The sequence below is a fragment of the Zingiber officinale genome, chromosome 7B (genome assembly GCF_018446385.1).
Source record: "Zingiber officinale cultivar Zhangliang chromosome 7B, Zo_v1.1, whole genome shotgun sequence".
Classification (NCBI taxonomy): Eukaryota; Viridiplantae; Streptophyta; class Magnoliopsida; order Zingiberales; family Zingiberaceae; genus Zingiber; species Zingiber officinale.
Window position 1 is genome coordinate 76,777,850 of NC_055999.1, and position 16,481 is coordinate 76,794,330.

At 38.1% G+C, this 16,481-nt stretch overlaps 1 protein-coding gene across 1 annotated transcript; it reads left to right on the top strand.

Annotated features, from left to right (window-relative positions):
• Positions 1–8,874: 8,874 nt before the first annotated feature.
• Positions 8,875–9,835, top strand: LOC122003845. The gene is made up of 3 exons (XM_042558842.1): positions 8,875–8,898; positions 8,984–9,059; positions 9,130–9,835. The coding sequence occupies exons 1-3, from the start codon at positions 8,875–8,877 to the stop codon at positions 9,723–9,725; spliced, it is 696 nt and encodes a 231-aa protein (XP_042414776.1). The 3' UTR covers positions 9,726–9,835.
• Positions 9,836–16,481: the final 6,646 nt, after the last annotated feature.

Consider the following 16,481-nt stretch of genomic DNA (forward strand, 5'->3'; position numbering starts at 1 on the left):
TTTTACTATAAACTTTTCAATATAAATCCGTCTTTCACTTATATACTATATAAGTGGGGTTTATAGGTTTTATAAATTTTTTTATAAATTTTAGGGCAATGTTTATAAAAAATTAGTAGAGAGAGAGAGAGGATGGAAAGTGGGGTTTATAGGTTTTATAAATTTTTTTATAAATTTTAGGGCAATGTTTATAAAAAATTAGTAGAGAGAGAGAGGATGGAAAGAGGTTTTATCAACCTCATTTCTGTTAAAATCCTTTCTCCATCCTCTCTCTCCACTATTTTTTTTATAAAATTGATCCCAAAATTTTGATATAGGTTTATAAAAAAAATTATAAACTTTACCTATGTAGTGGAGGAGGGGTTTATATTGAGAGGTTTATAGTAAAAAATCGTATGCTATAAACTTCCATGGCATATGCTCGTATGATAGTGGAGAGGTCCCCAGGGCTATGGTGTCGCGGTAGGATATTCAGGTTGACACTCATACATTTGCGGTTCGATCCCTAGTTATGACGTATTTGTAGGAATTTTTCCTTCAAATGAAGGGCACAATTAAAAGATGCTGGGCTTCTGAGCTGGCTGCCGTGTGCGCTTCTCGATTTACCCTGATGGTCGGTGGAAAATTTCCGTGGGGCTGAGTCGGTTATCCCAGGAATAGTCAATGAGGCTAACTGAGATTATCATTTTTATCCCCGGGGCTATGGTGCTAAAGTAGAAAAGTTTGTCACCCAGACACCCACAATTTGATTCTCAGCTATGACACATTTGTAAGAATTTTTCCTCAAAATGGGAAGCACAATCAAAGGATGTTGGGCTTCTGGGTTGACTGCCACATGCACTTTCAAATTTATCCTGATGGCCGATGGAAAACTTCTATGGAGTCAAATCGATCACTCTCATGGATAGTCAATGAGACTAACTGAGATTATCATTTTTTTTTTTAATGATAACGGAGAGAGGTTTTTAAAATGAGTATGGTTTTTAACTTTTAATGTGAGCGGAGCATAAACCTCTCGGCTGCAGATGCTCTTAGCATTAAGCAATTATGTGAATTCGTTGTTGTCAATTTGTCGGCGACGTGCCGCCTATCTCAGAATAAATTGCTCGTTCGCCTACCGGTGGCATCCCCACGTCGCCCGCCTATAGATCGCCCTCGACCGAAAGTATAAAGTCAGGCTGGAAGCGAAGCTCACCAGCGAAATGCCTGCCCACCACAAGAACGTCTTGGCGTGGCACTTCCTCCCCATGCAAACCACAGTGCCGTTAAGTAATAGCACCGCCACCGATGCCATGGCCTCGCCGTTGGCGTGGTAGACGAGCGCGGTGAATAGGCTGTAGAGGAGCGAGCCCAGGGGGATGTTGGTGATAAGGATGTTGTGGTTGACGCCGAGGCCGTCAGCGCCGAAGAGCTCCGAGGTGACTCTAATGTTAATTGGACGAAGACTCCTAGCTAGAAAAAATTACCACAGGATACTAACAATCTCCCCCTTTTTGATGCGCATCCACCCAAGTTAAAGTTAAGATCTAACAGAATAATAACAAGTTGTAAAAAAAATCTTGCAATATAGAGAATTAACCAAGTTAACAAAAACTGCAAAAATGTGAACAAAAATAGTAAACATGTTTTACCCCCCCCCCCCCCCTTAAATTATACTTATCTCCCCCTTTGATTACATCAAAAAATATGAAACACATTTCTATGGGTATCCTAAAAAAATTATAACCATTAACCGTCTTAACAGTTAGACAATTAAATATTAATTTCAATAATTGGCTTCTAGGTTGTGGCGAGGTACTATGTCTTCTTGGGTATTAAAACAACAATCACTTTTAGACAAAGTCTTTTAAAGAAAATAATTATTTAATTTTATTTCTGAGACTTTCAAAAAAAATATCAATTTAATCTAAGCATGATCTTGAAATTCAGTATAGGTTCCTATCTACTAGATTTACTAAAAATTTGGCTGGTACATAACTTTTGGGGTTTTTTCTAATTTATCATTGGTGATTTCTAATGTACCAGTTTAACCTACCATACTTTCTAAATTTTGGTTTTTGAAAGTTATTCAGTTTCAAACATGTATGTTCATTTTTCAAACTTTCGATTTGTATTTTCAATTTATCGTTTTCTAACTTTAAATTATCAAACAAATCTAAGGGGCATGCATTGGCTAATTATCTTTTCAAGTTTATATTTTCGTTTTCTAATTTTACTAAATCCTTGGAAAGAATCTTAATAAATTGAAATGACTTTTCAGGAGATAAGGCATGTACCTGACTTACCTCATATTCTGATGCTCCCTCTTCATTGCAGTTTTCCTCTGATGATCCTCCCTCTTCATTAATGCTCATCTCTGAGCTGCTCTCATCTTCCTTTTGATGGTCTGCTATTAGGGCTAGTCTGGCATAGGCTTCAACTTCGAATTCTGATGACGATGTTTCGTCCCACGTCGCCTTCAAGGTTTTGAGCTTAGATTTCGTTGATCTTTTGCCCTTGTCCTTGTCCTTTTTCTTTAGTTCCAGATAGTTGTCTTTAATATGCCCTTCTCCTTGACAATTGTAATACTGGACCTTCCTTTTGCTTTGAGTTTGTTTCTTTACCTACGACTTATTAAATTTATTAGATTTAATAAATTTATTGAATTTCTCTTACCATTAGGGTTGCTTCATCTTCATCGATTGATGCTTTAGAGTCTGGATCTTCCTTCTTGGCTTTCAAGGTAAGATTGTTGTTCGACTTTTTGACTTATTTAGGATTTGCACATCGAGTTTCGTGAAATTTAAAAGTAAAAAATAAATTCTCTAGTATACTTATCTTGAAGCTCTTTGAGATGTAGTATGCATCTACTAAGAATGATCATTCTGGAGTTCTCAGGAAGGTGTTGAGCGCGTACCGGATTGAATCTCGATTCATTACCGATTCTCCAAGATTGTTGAGCTGAGTGACAAGTTATTTGATCCATGCTTGAAGTTGTGCTACCTTTTCTCCATGGTTCATCCGCAAGTTTGTTAGCTGGGTTCGGAGGATGTCTCGTCTTACTAACTTTGCTTCTGAAGTACCTTCGTGGAGTTCTAGGAATTTCTCCCAAAGCTCTTTGGTGGATTCGTAGCTACCAATTCGATTGACCTCCTGGGGCGGAGGACGCTCCAGCTCTATGTTGATCCTTGGGGGCTACAAAATCATATTTCATAATTAACAGAATCTCAAAGTTTGTTTTAAAAAAAACCTCTATGTTGTGTTTCCATTACGCAAAGTCTCCCTCGAACTTCGATGGATGAATGCTTGCACTAGCCATCGTTTCGTTGCTTCAGTGGCGGCTAGTCCTTTCTGAAGCGACCTTTCTCTGATACCACTTGTTGGTCCCGGTGGGCCAGCAAGAGGAGGGGTGAATTGTCTGTTAAAAAAATGAACCTTTGCCAACTTTCAACTCAGATTAGTAGCAACAGTATAATTATAACAAGTAAATTTCTTTGCCTCTTCTTTCATTTTGTAGTTCTTAATTTACTTATTATAATTATACTGTTGCTACTAATTTGAGTTGAAAGTCGGGAAAGATTCATTTTTTTCAAGCAATTCACCCCCTCTTATCGGCCCACCGAGACCAACAAGTGGTATCAACCTAGGTGGTTGTTAATCCAAGATAAATGAAAAGCACTAAAAGTCTCCTTCGATGAAGGCAGAGAAGCCTCTTACACTCGTTGAATGCTCAGACAGTTGCTAGAAAATGAATACAAGAGTTGATATCTATTTCCTAGCTCCAAGGCTCTTTTTATAGCCCCTGAAAAATTCTATCAGGGGCTGGAAGACGCCTCCAGCGAGGAAGTCTAAGGCGCCAACGGCCAATTTTTGCCCAGTCTAAGGCGCCTTCAAGTGATTGAATGCGCCTTCCACCAGAAAGGCACGAGGGCGCCTCCAGCAGCTCCATTTTTACTCTTCCACTGCTCCGTTCGCTTGGGTGATTTAGGCCAACTGCACAGTGCTCACTCGAATCCATTTTCCAACCTTCTCCTTAAGCAGCCTTCCTCCCCGGCTTGTCGTCCCTCGAACTGCCGCATGCGTCTTTCTCGTCCTCCAGTGTACTCTTTCGCAGCACCTCGTCCCTCGGATGCGCTGAGCCCGTCGATTTCCTTCCCGCGCCATCTTTCTCGCTAGCTGCATCTTCCGCTTGACTTTTTGTGTTCCTAAGTTCTTGTATATTTAGACACAAGGATCAAATACACATGACCTAACTTAACTTGGTTGACCACATCAAAACTACCACGCGGTATTAACAAGTTAAGGTAAGTAACTGGAGAAGAGCGACAGTGAAGACGTGTTCCAGGAAGGAACAAACTCTAGTCACTCATCTAACTGAAGAAACTGGGAGGTTTCTAAGTTGAGTCAAGATAATCTTACTATCTATTATTACACAAACATCTTACTATTATTCATATATTACTATGCTAACTCTATTTTTTGTAGGAGTTTTCGTTCTAACTCTGTTTTGCAAGAACCGAAGTTTATTGATCGATTGAATGCCAGGATCGGTCTACCGAACCAAGTTGATTGAGACCAGAGATCAGTCAAAGTAGAGTTTGGTAAAGTGACTGATCGGTCGACCGAACCCATGGATTGGTCGACCAAACCATGCAGACATGGCACAAATCAGAACGATCAGAAGCAGAGAAGGAAGCCAGGTCGATCGGTCGACCGAACATAGGGATCGATCGACTGAACGATTACTGCATTAATGAAGACTTAATGGCGTATCTCAGCGAACAGGAAAACTACACTGTTCGGTCGACCGAACAAGGTGATCGATCGATCGAACAATAAATGCTATTAATGAGGTGAAGATCGGATCTCAGCGGTGAAGGAAAGCACAGTGTTCAATCGACCGATAAAGGGTTTGGTCGACCGAATAGATTAGTCGATCGACGACTTTTCAGTCGACCGATTAACACCTATAAAAGCAAGCCTCGAGCACCGAGTCGATACAACTCTCTGAACAACACTCTGTCCCATTCTGCTCGTGACTCAACTATTATGTGCCACAACTCCACGTACAAGTTGCTACACTAAGAAGTGCACGCTTAATCATCTACTCCTTATCGGTATAATTTTATATAGCTTGCATTATACTTAATTTCAATCAGATAGTAGACTGTTACTATTTTATATTATTCATTGTACGAATTACTTCTTTTCGGAGGTTTCGGAGAGAAGGATTATAGTGAATTGCCCAACGGCGTGATCAAGGGTCTTGGAGTAGGAGTCAACGTAGGCTCCAAACCAAGTAACCACTTGAGTCTTTTGTATTGTTTTCTGCTGTCGCTTTGATATTTATTCTACGAGTCGTTACAAAAAGAAAAGAGTTTTAAAGGAGCCATATTCTTGATCCTTCATATTTATGATATTTTTTCTTATTTATGTGGATGACATGATAATAATTATCAATGATCACAAGGATATCACAATTTTATTAAGTCTTCTTAATCAAGAATTTTCTACTTGAGATTTGGGTAATGCTCATTTTTTTCTTGGTATTGAACTTATTCCATATAGGAAGACTATCTTCTCTCTCAGAGCAAATACATTACTGGGCTTTTCCAAAGAGCCAAAATGGATTGAGCGCGTCCAATTTCTATACCAATTGTTATAAACAACTCTACAACTTCATCCTTTCTTATTCTGTCCTATCCACAGATTTATCAAAGTATTATTAGAGTCTTACAATATGTCACTATCACATGACCTAATATTATCTTTGCAGTAAATCGTGCTTGTCAATTTATGCATGCTCCAACTGAGCAAAATTGGGATAATGTAAAAAAAAAAATACTTCGTTATCACAAAGGTAATATTTCACATGGTCTTTTTTTTTATATTGTCAATCGTCTCGAGATTTACATGCATATAACGATGCGGATTGGGAAAGCTCTCTTGAAGACAAACGATTTACAAGTGGATATATAATATTTCTGGGATGAAATCTTATCTTTTGGAATTCAAAAAAGTAACCTGCGGTACCTCGTTCAAGCATTGAGACTGAATATAAAGCTATAGCCAATACAATGTCTAAAATTATTTGGCTTCAATCATTTTTTTTCTGAACTTCATCTTGCATTAAATGTTGCACCAAAAATTTGGTGCAATAATATTAGAGCAACATATCTTACAGCTAATTCAATCTTTTACACTCGTACAAAACATGTGAAAATTAATTTTCATTTTATTTATGAACGTGTGGCAACTCAACAGCTATCCGTCTCTTATATTTCTGCTGAAGATCAAATTGTTGATATCTTTACTAAGCCATTATCCAGATAATTTTTCAACAAGTTAGCAAGTAAACTCAACGTCAAAGATCTTCCGTTAAATTTGTCAGGATAAAAGAGAATCACCTAGATTAATCAGATCAAATCACCAAATCAAATTAGTATTAAAATTATTAAAATAATTTTATTATAATTATTAGAATAATTCTTAGAATAATTTTTAAAATAGTTCTAGTATTTATTAATGGATCAATTTACTAAGTCTTTAACATTGTATATTTTATTGTACTAAGACAAATTATTAATATATAATAAAATTTATTATTTGCTTCCTCTCCTTAATTACATGCATCAGATGGCGAGGGGACGGCGGTCGACGGCGAAGTTGCGGACGCAGAGGACGAAGCAGACGGTGTTGAACCAGGAGATGCTGCAACACGCCAACAAACACAGGACAAAAACCTGCACAAATTAACCATAACCTTTTTATTAATTAACTATAATTATATTATATCATAACAAAACAGGTTTAAGACCGATTGTTAATAAATTAATTTATAATTAATGAATTCAAGTGTCATTTAAACGAGAGGCAACGGTGAGGTGCAACACGATATATACGATGTCCCTCTCTGTTTGTTTTTTCTTTGTTATGTGTGGGAATTAAAGGGATTATTGAAGAACGGCTCCGGATATGAATGAACCAGAGAGGGTTCGGTCAGCCATGGAAATGGGAATGGTTCTCCTTCCCCCTCTCCCTTATGGTCAACACAATGAGTGAGTGAAGAGTAGAGTGCAAGAAAGTAAAAATAGAATTAGTTCTTTCTTTCTCCCCTTTGCCGAAAGTATCAGGTTCATGCCATGTTTGACCTATTCGACTCTCGTTTTATCACTCCTAGATAAACGCTCATTCTAGACTTGTTGAGATAAAGGTAGGAGTTGGAAGTTTGTCTAAGCTAGCACAATTAGGTTATTTAAGATATAATTAACTTGATTATTGAATTGAAAAACATTTATTTCTTTATAGGAAAAAGAAAGAATGAAAAGTTTTGGATATGTAAAAAAATGATGTTTACTTGATTTTCTATCATAAGTTTAGTATTACTTTATATGAAAATTGTCCTCCAACACAAGAAACATGCACCAAGAAAATGGTATTAAACTTGTTTATAGGATAAATATCATAATTAGAAACTTGTACAATCCAAGAAATGAACACAAATTTCTTTTATATAATAAAAGATAAATGCACAAGAAACCTCATGGAAGACATTGATAATGGACCTATGAAACGCAAAGGAATTAAGAAAGGAATTTGAATTGCTCTTAGTGTTTCCTCTAATTAACCTTCAAAACATGAGATCAGATGGATGTGAGCACTCTAGTTTTTGTATGAATTCGAGAGTCGAGAGAAATTTGTTATAATGAGAACAGATGATTGACATTGCCTTAATCAAGAGTGCAATTGGTCTTTTTATAGATTCGGAGAGGCATTAGCAAAGTATAGTTTTTGTTTGATGATGATCATGGTTAGGGCATATCAAAGTCGAATGCGATACAATTAAGCATGTACTTGTCAGGTGGAGCGGTTGGTCGATCAATGCTCTTCGTAGGAGGTTGGAATATTCGATCATCCTTAGGTTATGTTGCCTCAAGTCAATATTCCTGTAAACCTTAGAGTATAATCTAGTTTGGAATATCCAATTAGTTAGATGGTGGATCTTAATCACCAACTTAATTAGTTATCAAATTAATAGAGTTTTTACCCCTATTAGTGTGATGCAGTGGTAAAGTATCCAGAGAAACAATTAAGAGAATTAGAATTTGAATCCCAATATAGATGGATATTTTAGAAGTCGATTTTTAAATGAACATAAATTTTACTTGCAAATATATATATACTAGACAACAACCGAGAGTTATATTTCCATTAATTCTTTAATTTGAAAAGGGTGATTGATGAATAATATAACTTTACAAGAATTGATGTTTTAAATTTATTTTTGTAACTAAAATATGTATTCTATTCGTTTGAATCAAATACATATATCACTATTAATTTTTTATAACCTAGGACGTACGATCCTTTTCAACAAATCTAGTATCCAAAATAGTCTAATCTGATCGAATCACAATACTAAGCTTGAACCCTACCCTACAACTAAAAGGATGGATCGCAAGTGGAAGCCTTACACTAACTATATCCTCTTTGAGTTGGCCAAACCTTTATTCTTTCTCATGCTAGTCTGTGTTGCACTTTCCCCAAACTATTCTACAACCTTCTTCGCGACACGATACCAATTCAAAGTACTAATCGTAATTGATCTCGGTGATTAATTAGCCGTAAACCTTAAAAAATATAAATCTCCACTTGCCATTAAGTTTTGAAGAGGGCCTCCCCGCTTAGAGTCTCTTCTGAACTGTTGAATCAAAAGACTCGGGTGTGACTTAGGTTGAACCATTCTTGAATGATGCTTATGGAGGTTAAAATAGAGAGAATTCCCTCTTTTGATGCATATAAAAAGCCTCCATAGGCCTAGAAAACAAACCAACAAACACACACAAAAGCTCCTCTCTTTCTCTCCTCTCCTTGCTCGACTTCCCTGTTCTTCGTATGGCGAAGGAAGTGGATTTAAAGGTGAGCTAGAGCATTGCGGCTTTCGCCTTATTGCTAGATCCATCTAGTAGCTTTATGTTGAGCGAAGAGTTTGGCATTCGTGCAGCGTGTTGATCTGAAGGTTTCCGTTAATTGTTGTGATGGTTGCAAGAGAAAAGTGTTGAAAGCCTTAAGCATCAAAGGTATGATGGATTTCCATTGCTTTGTTCTTGGAAATTATATATGACTTCGTAGAAATTTCGATGGTTTCAGGTGTGTTGAGGGTAGAGATTCACCCGACGCAGCCCAAAGTGACCGTCATCAGCAATGTTGATATCGGAGTCCTTATCAAGAAGTTGTCGAAGGTCGGAAAATGTGTAGAAGTATTGGATGAAAAGGCACAAAAGCCACAAGGAGAGGATGGGATAAGCAAGAATGAGAAGGAGAAAGAGAAAGAAGGCACCGATAAGAGCTCAACCGACACCTACAAGAAGAGCGAGAACAAGAATCATAAAATTAAGGAAGATAATGATAAATATAAAGAAGGGAATGGGGGTCCTTCAATTTATGAAGCAGTGAAGGGGACGAATCCAACAATTACAACTGCAATCCCTCAAATGAACTTGTGTCCAATTATGGTGCCACAAGCCAAAGTTTACTACCCTGTGGAGCCTATTGTAGTGCCCGTACCATATTATGCGATGACAGTTCATCCTACTCCGGTCACATACTATGTTCCAGACTACAACTACTATGAAACTCCGGTTTATCGTCCACCACCACCACCGCAACAACAACTATCACAGGCAATGACTGCGTTTGATGACTACTTTGACGAAGACAACACGGTAGGTTGTCGGATCATGTGAGGGGTTGAAGTCCAATGTAGCTCTCGCGAAAGGTTTTGTGTTGCAGTGAGTAGAGGGAGAATCACAATGAGCTGGTCATGGACCACAACTTTCTTGATTCATATAGAAAAAAGGCGGGAATTGAATGCCTCTCCTCTAAGTTTGACTGGCTCCTAAAGCTTAGAAATGCTTAATTCATCGCGAATGCCATTGCTATCATCTTTGTGACTTTGGCTTGATTTCCATGAAAGGAAGCTTAAAGTGACTAAGAAAGATCGAATCTTTTACCGAATAGCGTTGACAAAATTGGTGTGCATGCCAAAACTGTGCGCTATAAGGGCACATTGGAAGATGTTTACGACTAGATTTTAGGTCGATTGCAGTGGAAGTAAGGATTATACGTTGAGAGAAGAATGCTGGATTCTTGTTGGGGACAAGGGAATAAAGCATGAAAGCCATTAGCCACCAAATCTTGATACTTCAACGATGGCTTGCTTCATAGTCAATGTTCAACCATTTCGCGAAAAGTTGAAAAGACTACTCATGATGCTTCGTTTGGATGTTGCTACATTCAGTTCATTGCTACAAGTGGAATGAAATATGGAGTTGAGCTTTGTGGAAAAGATCGATGTTCCTCGAGAGGTTAATTTGACCTCCATTTAGCCACTAGAGTAGCTATTTTGATATACATTTAGAGTTTGCATTTAGGATTTTAGATGATAGTTCCTAAAAACCTTAGCTTTTAAAATATAGATTAAACAGCAATAACCAACCGAATAGATATAATTCAGAAATTTATAGTTAATTTGAAAAAGTCATTTTATTTTTTAAAATCTTAATTATTTCAATTTATTCAGCTCAGTTTTAATTTTAAAATTTAAAATTAATCTGTCAACTGTTGATCCGGATATGTAATAAAAACAATTCCTTAAAAATCTTCAAATCTGTGTAATCGTGAAATCACAATTCGTTAAGAATCAGAATCAATTCTGTTAGACTGATAAATCGGATAATATATTTACTAGTCGAGTGACGTAACCGATGTTGATTTTTTATTTTATTTGGTAAAATTAAATAATCCCACGAAGGGAATTGAGAAATAAAGGAGTCTTAAGTTTATAAAGACTCCTATCCTTTTTTTCTGGTGTGGCATCTGATGTCTGGAATTTGTAACTGCCTCCTCTATTCAGGAAATTAACTCTTTCTCTCATATTTTATAATATTTCCTAAATTAGTGATATATTGTTTGATAGTGTTCGGAGGATTTAGGCACAATCAGCCGAACCTCATTAAATTCTGATGTTCTCTTTCATATTTAATTAATATTTATTGTTTGGTATAATTGTTATGAATTATTGTATTTTTGGTGGATATTAACCCGAATTCCACAACAATCGGTATTAGAACTAATCATAAAGAAATTTTATAGGCTAATTGGCATTCCATTTTGTTAGCTATTAATTAGAATTTGTAGCAAAAATGACATCGATGACAACAACTTCTTCATCTTATCTTGGCTAGAAATGTAGTATCTAATGCCAAATTTGTAGCGGAAGCTTTTAACGGCACTGGTCATTTCAGGATGTGGCAAAGTGAGATTCACGATGTCATTTTTTAGCATAGTCTAGATATTCTTATTGAAAAAAAAAATAGATCCGTTACTTTAACGATCCTTCTCATGTCGGCTTCACGGATATAAAGAGAGGTAAATGTAAGTACACATGCCATAAACGCATGGTGGGATAAACCTCATATCGTCAATTTTTTAGGATTGACCCCTGGTTATTATACTAGAAATATCATATGTCCATTATCTATGCTACACTTTGAACTTTGAGAGCCTAGACATTGCTATTGAAGAATAGAAACTAGATGAAGTTAAGGAAAAAGAATAGAAGATGATCAGTAGAATGACGTATGGTACTATTCAGACATGCATTTCTAGAGAGAAGAAGTATGCATTTTCTAAAGAAACTTCTGCAAATAGATTATGGATGACACTGGAAAAAAAATTCTTAAAGAAAAGCAGTCAGATAAACTCTACATGAAGAAGAGATTGTTCCGCTTTAACTATGTTTCAGGTACCACTATGAATGATCACATTACTAGTTTTAATCAGTTGGTAACTGATTTGATGAATATGGATGTGACTTTTATGATGAAGATATGACTCTGATGTTGATGATGGCATCACTTCCTAATGAGTTTGAGTATCTTGAAACTATCGTGTTAGTTCTGGGACGGATTGACGGGAGCGCTGGGGACGAGCGTATTCACCTTTTATCACAATGAGTATCTTGAAACTACTCTATTTCATGGGAAGGTTGATGTGTCTCTTAGTGAGGTAACTGCTGCCTTGTATAGTTGTGAATTGAGAAAGAAAGAAAAGCAAGAAAACACAAGTGTAGAAGCAGAAGCTCTTGTTGTTAGAGGTCATTCGTAAAGTCAAAAGAAAGGATGGAGAGGGAGATCTAAGTCAAAGTCCATATTAAGTAAAGATGAATGCGCCTATTATTGAGAAAAAGGGCATTGGAAGAAAGATTATCCTAAACTTAAATATAAAAGAAAACCTTTACAGAGAAAGGTTGTCGTAGAGTCAAATATAATTGAGTGTGATGATGTAGATTCAAACCTCTCAATTGCTGCTACACCATCAATTGGCAATTCTAGCTCATGGTTGCTAGATTTAACTTGTAGTCACCATATGTCTCCCAATTAAGAGTAGTTTTTTTATTTTAAAGAACTAAAAGATGGAGTTGTCTACACAGCAAATAATTTCCCTCTTAACACATATGGGATTGGTTCAATTTGCTTAAGGAACCAGGATGGATCATTCATAACCTTAACAGGTGTTTACTATGTGATAGATTTGATGAGAAATCTCATCTCTATAGGAACCTTATGTTGGTGCGGGAAGCATCAGACGATTAAACTTGGATTTTAATTATGTCAAAGGATCCAAAGTTAAGTTGTCTTGTGATCTAATAAGATTGATTGAGCTTGCAGGAAAGTCCTAAGTTGTCTTAGGCAAAAGTCCTAGTGGATTCTAGGCAGGTGGAAAACTCTAGTGTTAGAGTCAGTTGGTGCTAGAGGGGGATGCATAGCTCGTCGTGTTTCGTTGTCTTGCTTTGATGATGATGATATGCAGTGGAAATACACACAAAGCACACTCACAACGATAACGCTAAGATTTACTTGGTATCCACCTCAAGAATAGGTGGTTAATCCAAGGATCCGACCCTCACTCACTCATTCACTAATAAAACACTTCTTCTCGGTAACTACTGAAGGCGGAGAAACTTTGTACAACCTCTCAATATAAAAAGAAAGAATAACAATCTCATACAATACAAATCTTACAAGATTTACAAAACCCTAGCATGCTTCTCCTTGTGTGGAACGCCTCTTGACCTTGGAAGTGCAGCAGTACTTTACTCCAAGAAGCTTCAAGATCTGGTGTGAACCTGTGAGAAATTGTCGCAAGAAGTGGAGAGGAAGAGATGCGGAGGAAGACGCTCGCCAATGGCTTTATCCTGCGCAACTGTCGTCTCCCAATCGATTGGTTGATCGATTGGGGAGGCTGAATCGATCAGCTGATTGATTCAGCCTTCTTCTGTGCTCTCGCGTCTGTGCGAAAACACTTGCCCTAATCAATTGACCAATCAATTGGGGAGCCCAATTGATTGGTCGATCGATTGGGAATCATTCTATGCTCATGATTTCACTTCCCAATCTATCGGTCGATTGATTGGGTCAGCCTTCTTCGCAACACACTTTCAATCGATCGACTGATCAATTGAACCACAATGCAATTGATCGGTTGATTGATTGACTTCCCTTTAACTTGCTTAACTTAAGTCTAGGTCCCCAATTCCAACATTCGGTCAACCGTGACCTGTTGGAACTTCTCGTGCCTAACATCCGGTTAACCTTGACCTGCTGGAACTTCTTCACCAAGTGTCCGGTCAATCCTTTGACCCACTTGGACTTTTCTCCTCGTGCCAAGTGTCCGGTCAACCTTGACCCACTTGGACTTACCATCTCGTGCCAAGTGTCTGGTCCTCTATGACCCACTTGGACTTCCACCAGATGTACGGTCACCCTTGACCAATCTGGATTTCCTCGTGCCAAGTATCCGATTAGTCCTTTGACCTACTTGGGCTTCCCAACACCAAATGTTCGGTCAACCTTGACCCACCTAGATTTCCATGTATCTAGCTTCACTCACCAGGTATTTCCATCTGTCTAGCTTCACTCACTAGGACTTTCGTTCTACCTAGCTTCACTCACTAGGGCTTTCCATCTGCTTGGCTTCACTCACCAGGACTTTCACCTATCTTCACTCATTAGGATTTTCACCTAGTTTCACTCACCAGGATTTTCCTATTGTCCGGCTTCACTCACCGGGACTTTCACCTGCCTAGCTTCACTCACTAGGTCTTTCACATGGCTTTACTCACCAGTATTTTCCAACTGCCTAGCTTCACTCACTAGGTCTTTCACCTGGCTTCACTCACTAGGATTTTCCCTTGCCTAACATCCAGTTAGGACTTTTCCAGTCAAGTATCCGGTCAATCATGACCTACTTGACTCTTCTTCATATCAAACTGGTCAGTCCTTGACCAAAGGAGAATTGTATCAACAATATTCTCAATTGGATGATTGCATCTATAATCTCCATGTATTGTCAAACATTAAAACCCAAATATCAAGAGTCAAGCTTGAGTCAACTTAAGTTTAGTTAACCAGGTCAACCTGACCTAGGGGACATTGCACCAACACCTAGGGGTAGGGGTGGCAATTCAATTCGGGTTCCGGTTAACGGGTTCAGGTTGGCAGGTTGGCGGGTTGGCAAATGACAACCTGAACCCGACCTGATTATTAATTCAGGTCAAACTATTCAACCTGAACCTGATCTGTTTATTTGCACTTGACCCGAACCCGACCTGTTTGACCCGTTTAACCCGTTTGACCCGAACATGACCTGAATTCATTAAAGAAATTTTTTATATTAAATTAAAAATTAAAAATAACATTTATCTACACAAATTGAAAATCCATATCATAAATGATAAGTCATGGCAACATTGCAATCAATAGCATATCTCTATGTTTATGGTTTTAACTTTTTTAAATTTGTAATTTTAGTTTAAATTTATAATTATTTATGAACGGGTTCGCGGGTTGTAATTGGGTCATTTCAGGTTGACCTAAACCCGACCTGTTTATTAATTGGGTTAATTGGGTCGACCTGATTTCGACCCGAACCCGAAACTACCCAACCCTAACCTGATTTTTTCGTGTTCGGGTCATGTTTTCGTGTCGGGTCAAAATTTGCCACCCTTACCTAGGGGGAGGTAACCCTAGGTCCTAGAAGTGGTAACCCTAGGTGATGGAAAGTCCTAGTTGTGGTTAGGTAGGTAAAAACCCCTAGGGGGAGGTAACCCCAGGTCCTAGGGGGTGGTAACCCAAGGTTATGGAAAACCCTAGGGGGAGGTAACCCTAGGAACTAGGGGATGGTAACCCTAGGCAGAAATTCCAGTTGGTCTGGAGGACTGGTCTGACAATAGATAACTTCTCCTGAGAGGAGTAGGTGAGGACACGTTCCCCGGTGAGGGAACAGTAGACGTCGATTCGACCTAGGGTTTCCGGAGGAAATCCGAAGTCAGAACCAAATAGTTCGAAGGTTATCAAAAGTTATTTTACTTAATTAATTATTATTTGTCTAACTCTGTTTTGTAGAAGACTAACACTTTGTTGCAGGGTTAAATTTGACCTTTATCTGTCTACCGAACGTCTGGATTGGTCGACCGAACCCTAGTACAGCAAGATCAGATTTTCAGAGATCAGACTGAGTTCGACCTCCTGATCAATCGACTGAATCGAGGATAAGCGGTGACGTGATCGAGCCGAGTTGATCGGACCAGATGAGCTGGGGATCTATCGATTGAACAACGGGATCGGTCGATCGAACGGTGGGATCGATCGATCGAACAAATAAACTCTATCCGAGTACTAGAACTGGGATTGGAAGGCTGAGCAATTCAGGTGGGATCGGTCGACCAATCCGAGTCGAGTCAAGACTTGATCCCGAGATTAGGGGATCTGGATCATGTTTGAGGAGGTTATAAAAAGGGGTCTCGGCCAGCACTTTAAGGCAACCAAAAATCAGACTACTTGCGCTCCTATGTGCTGCAACGAAATGCTTCAACAATGCTCAACTACTACACTGACAATTGATGTTCCTTTCCAACATCTTTGTATTGTCAGTAACTTAGTTTTAATATTGCAACTGTAAATGATCTTGTAAATATTTCTCGAGCTTATAGTGATTACCCATCGAAAGCACTCTCACATGTGGGCTTTAGAGTAGGAGTCGCCATAGGCTCCGAACTAAGTAACTCTTGATGTTTGTGATTGTGCTGTTTGTCTCTTTACTTTCCGCTGCATTTCTTACTCTGTGTTTTTCGAAACGAATGTGAAAGTCACCCGTGTTATTCCCCCCCCCCCCCCCCCTTGAGCACGTCTACAATCCTACAATTGGTATCAGACCTAGGCCTCTCTGAATTGGTGAAACTACCAATCGAGCAGAGGGGGTTCTTTTTGAAAGAAAATTATATACCGTTTTTGCTTAAAAAAGATTCTTACGTCTTTCATTTTTTCCCTCTAAAATTATTTTTGAAAAAGTCTTTTTCATCTTTTCACCATTGGTTAGTATAGCAAAATATCGCAGTTATCAAATTTGTAATAATATTTTTTTAAATATTTTATTAATAT

What these genes read in the sequence shown, in the direction of transcription:
- LOC122003845 (XM_042558842.1), top strand. Translation starts at nt 8,875, where the DNA reads ATGGCGAAGGAAGTGGATTTAAAG. An exon ending in CGAAGGAAGTGGATTTAAAG is followed by an intron (nt 8,899 to 8,983) that starts GTGAGCTAGAGC and finishes GCATTCGTGCAG; the next exon opens with CGTGTTGATCTGAAGGTTTC. An exon ending in GAAAGCCTTAAGCATCAAAG is followed by an intron (nt 9,060 to 9,129) that starts GTATGATGGATT and finishes CGATGGTTTCAG; the next exon opens with GTGTGTTGAGGGTAGAGATT.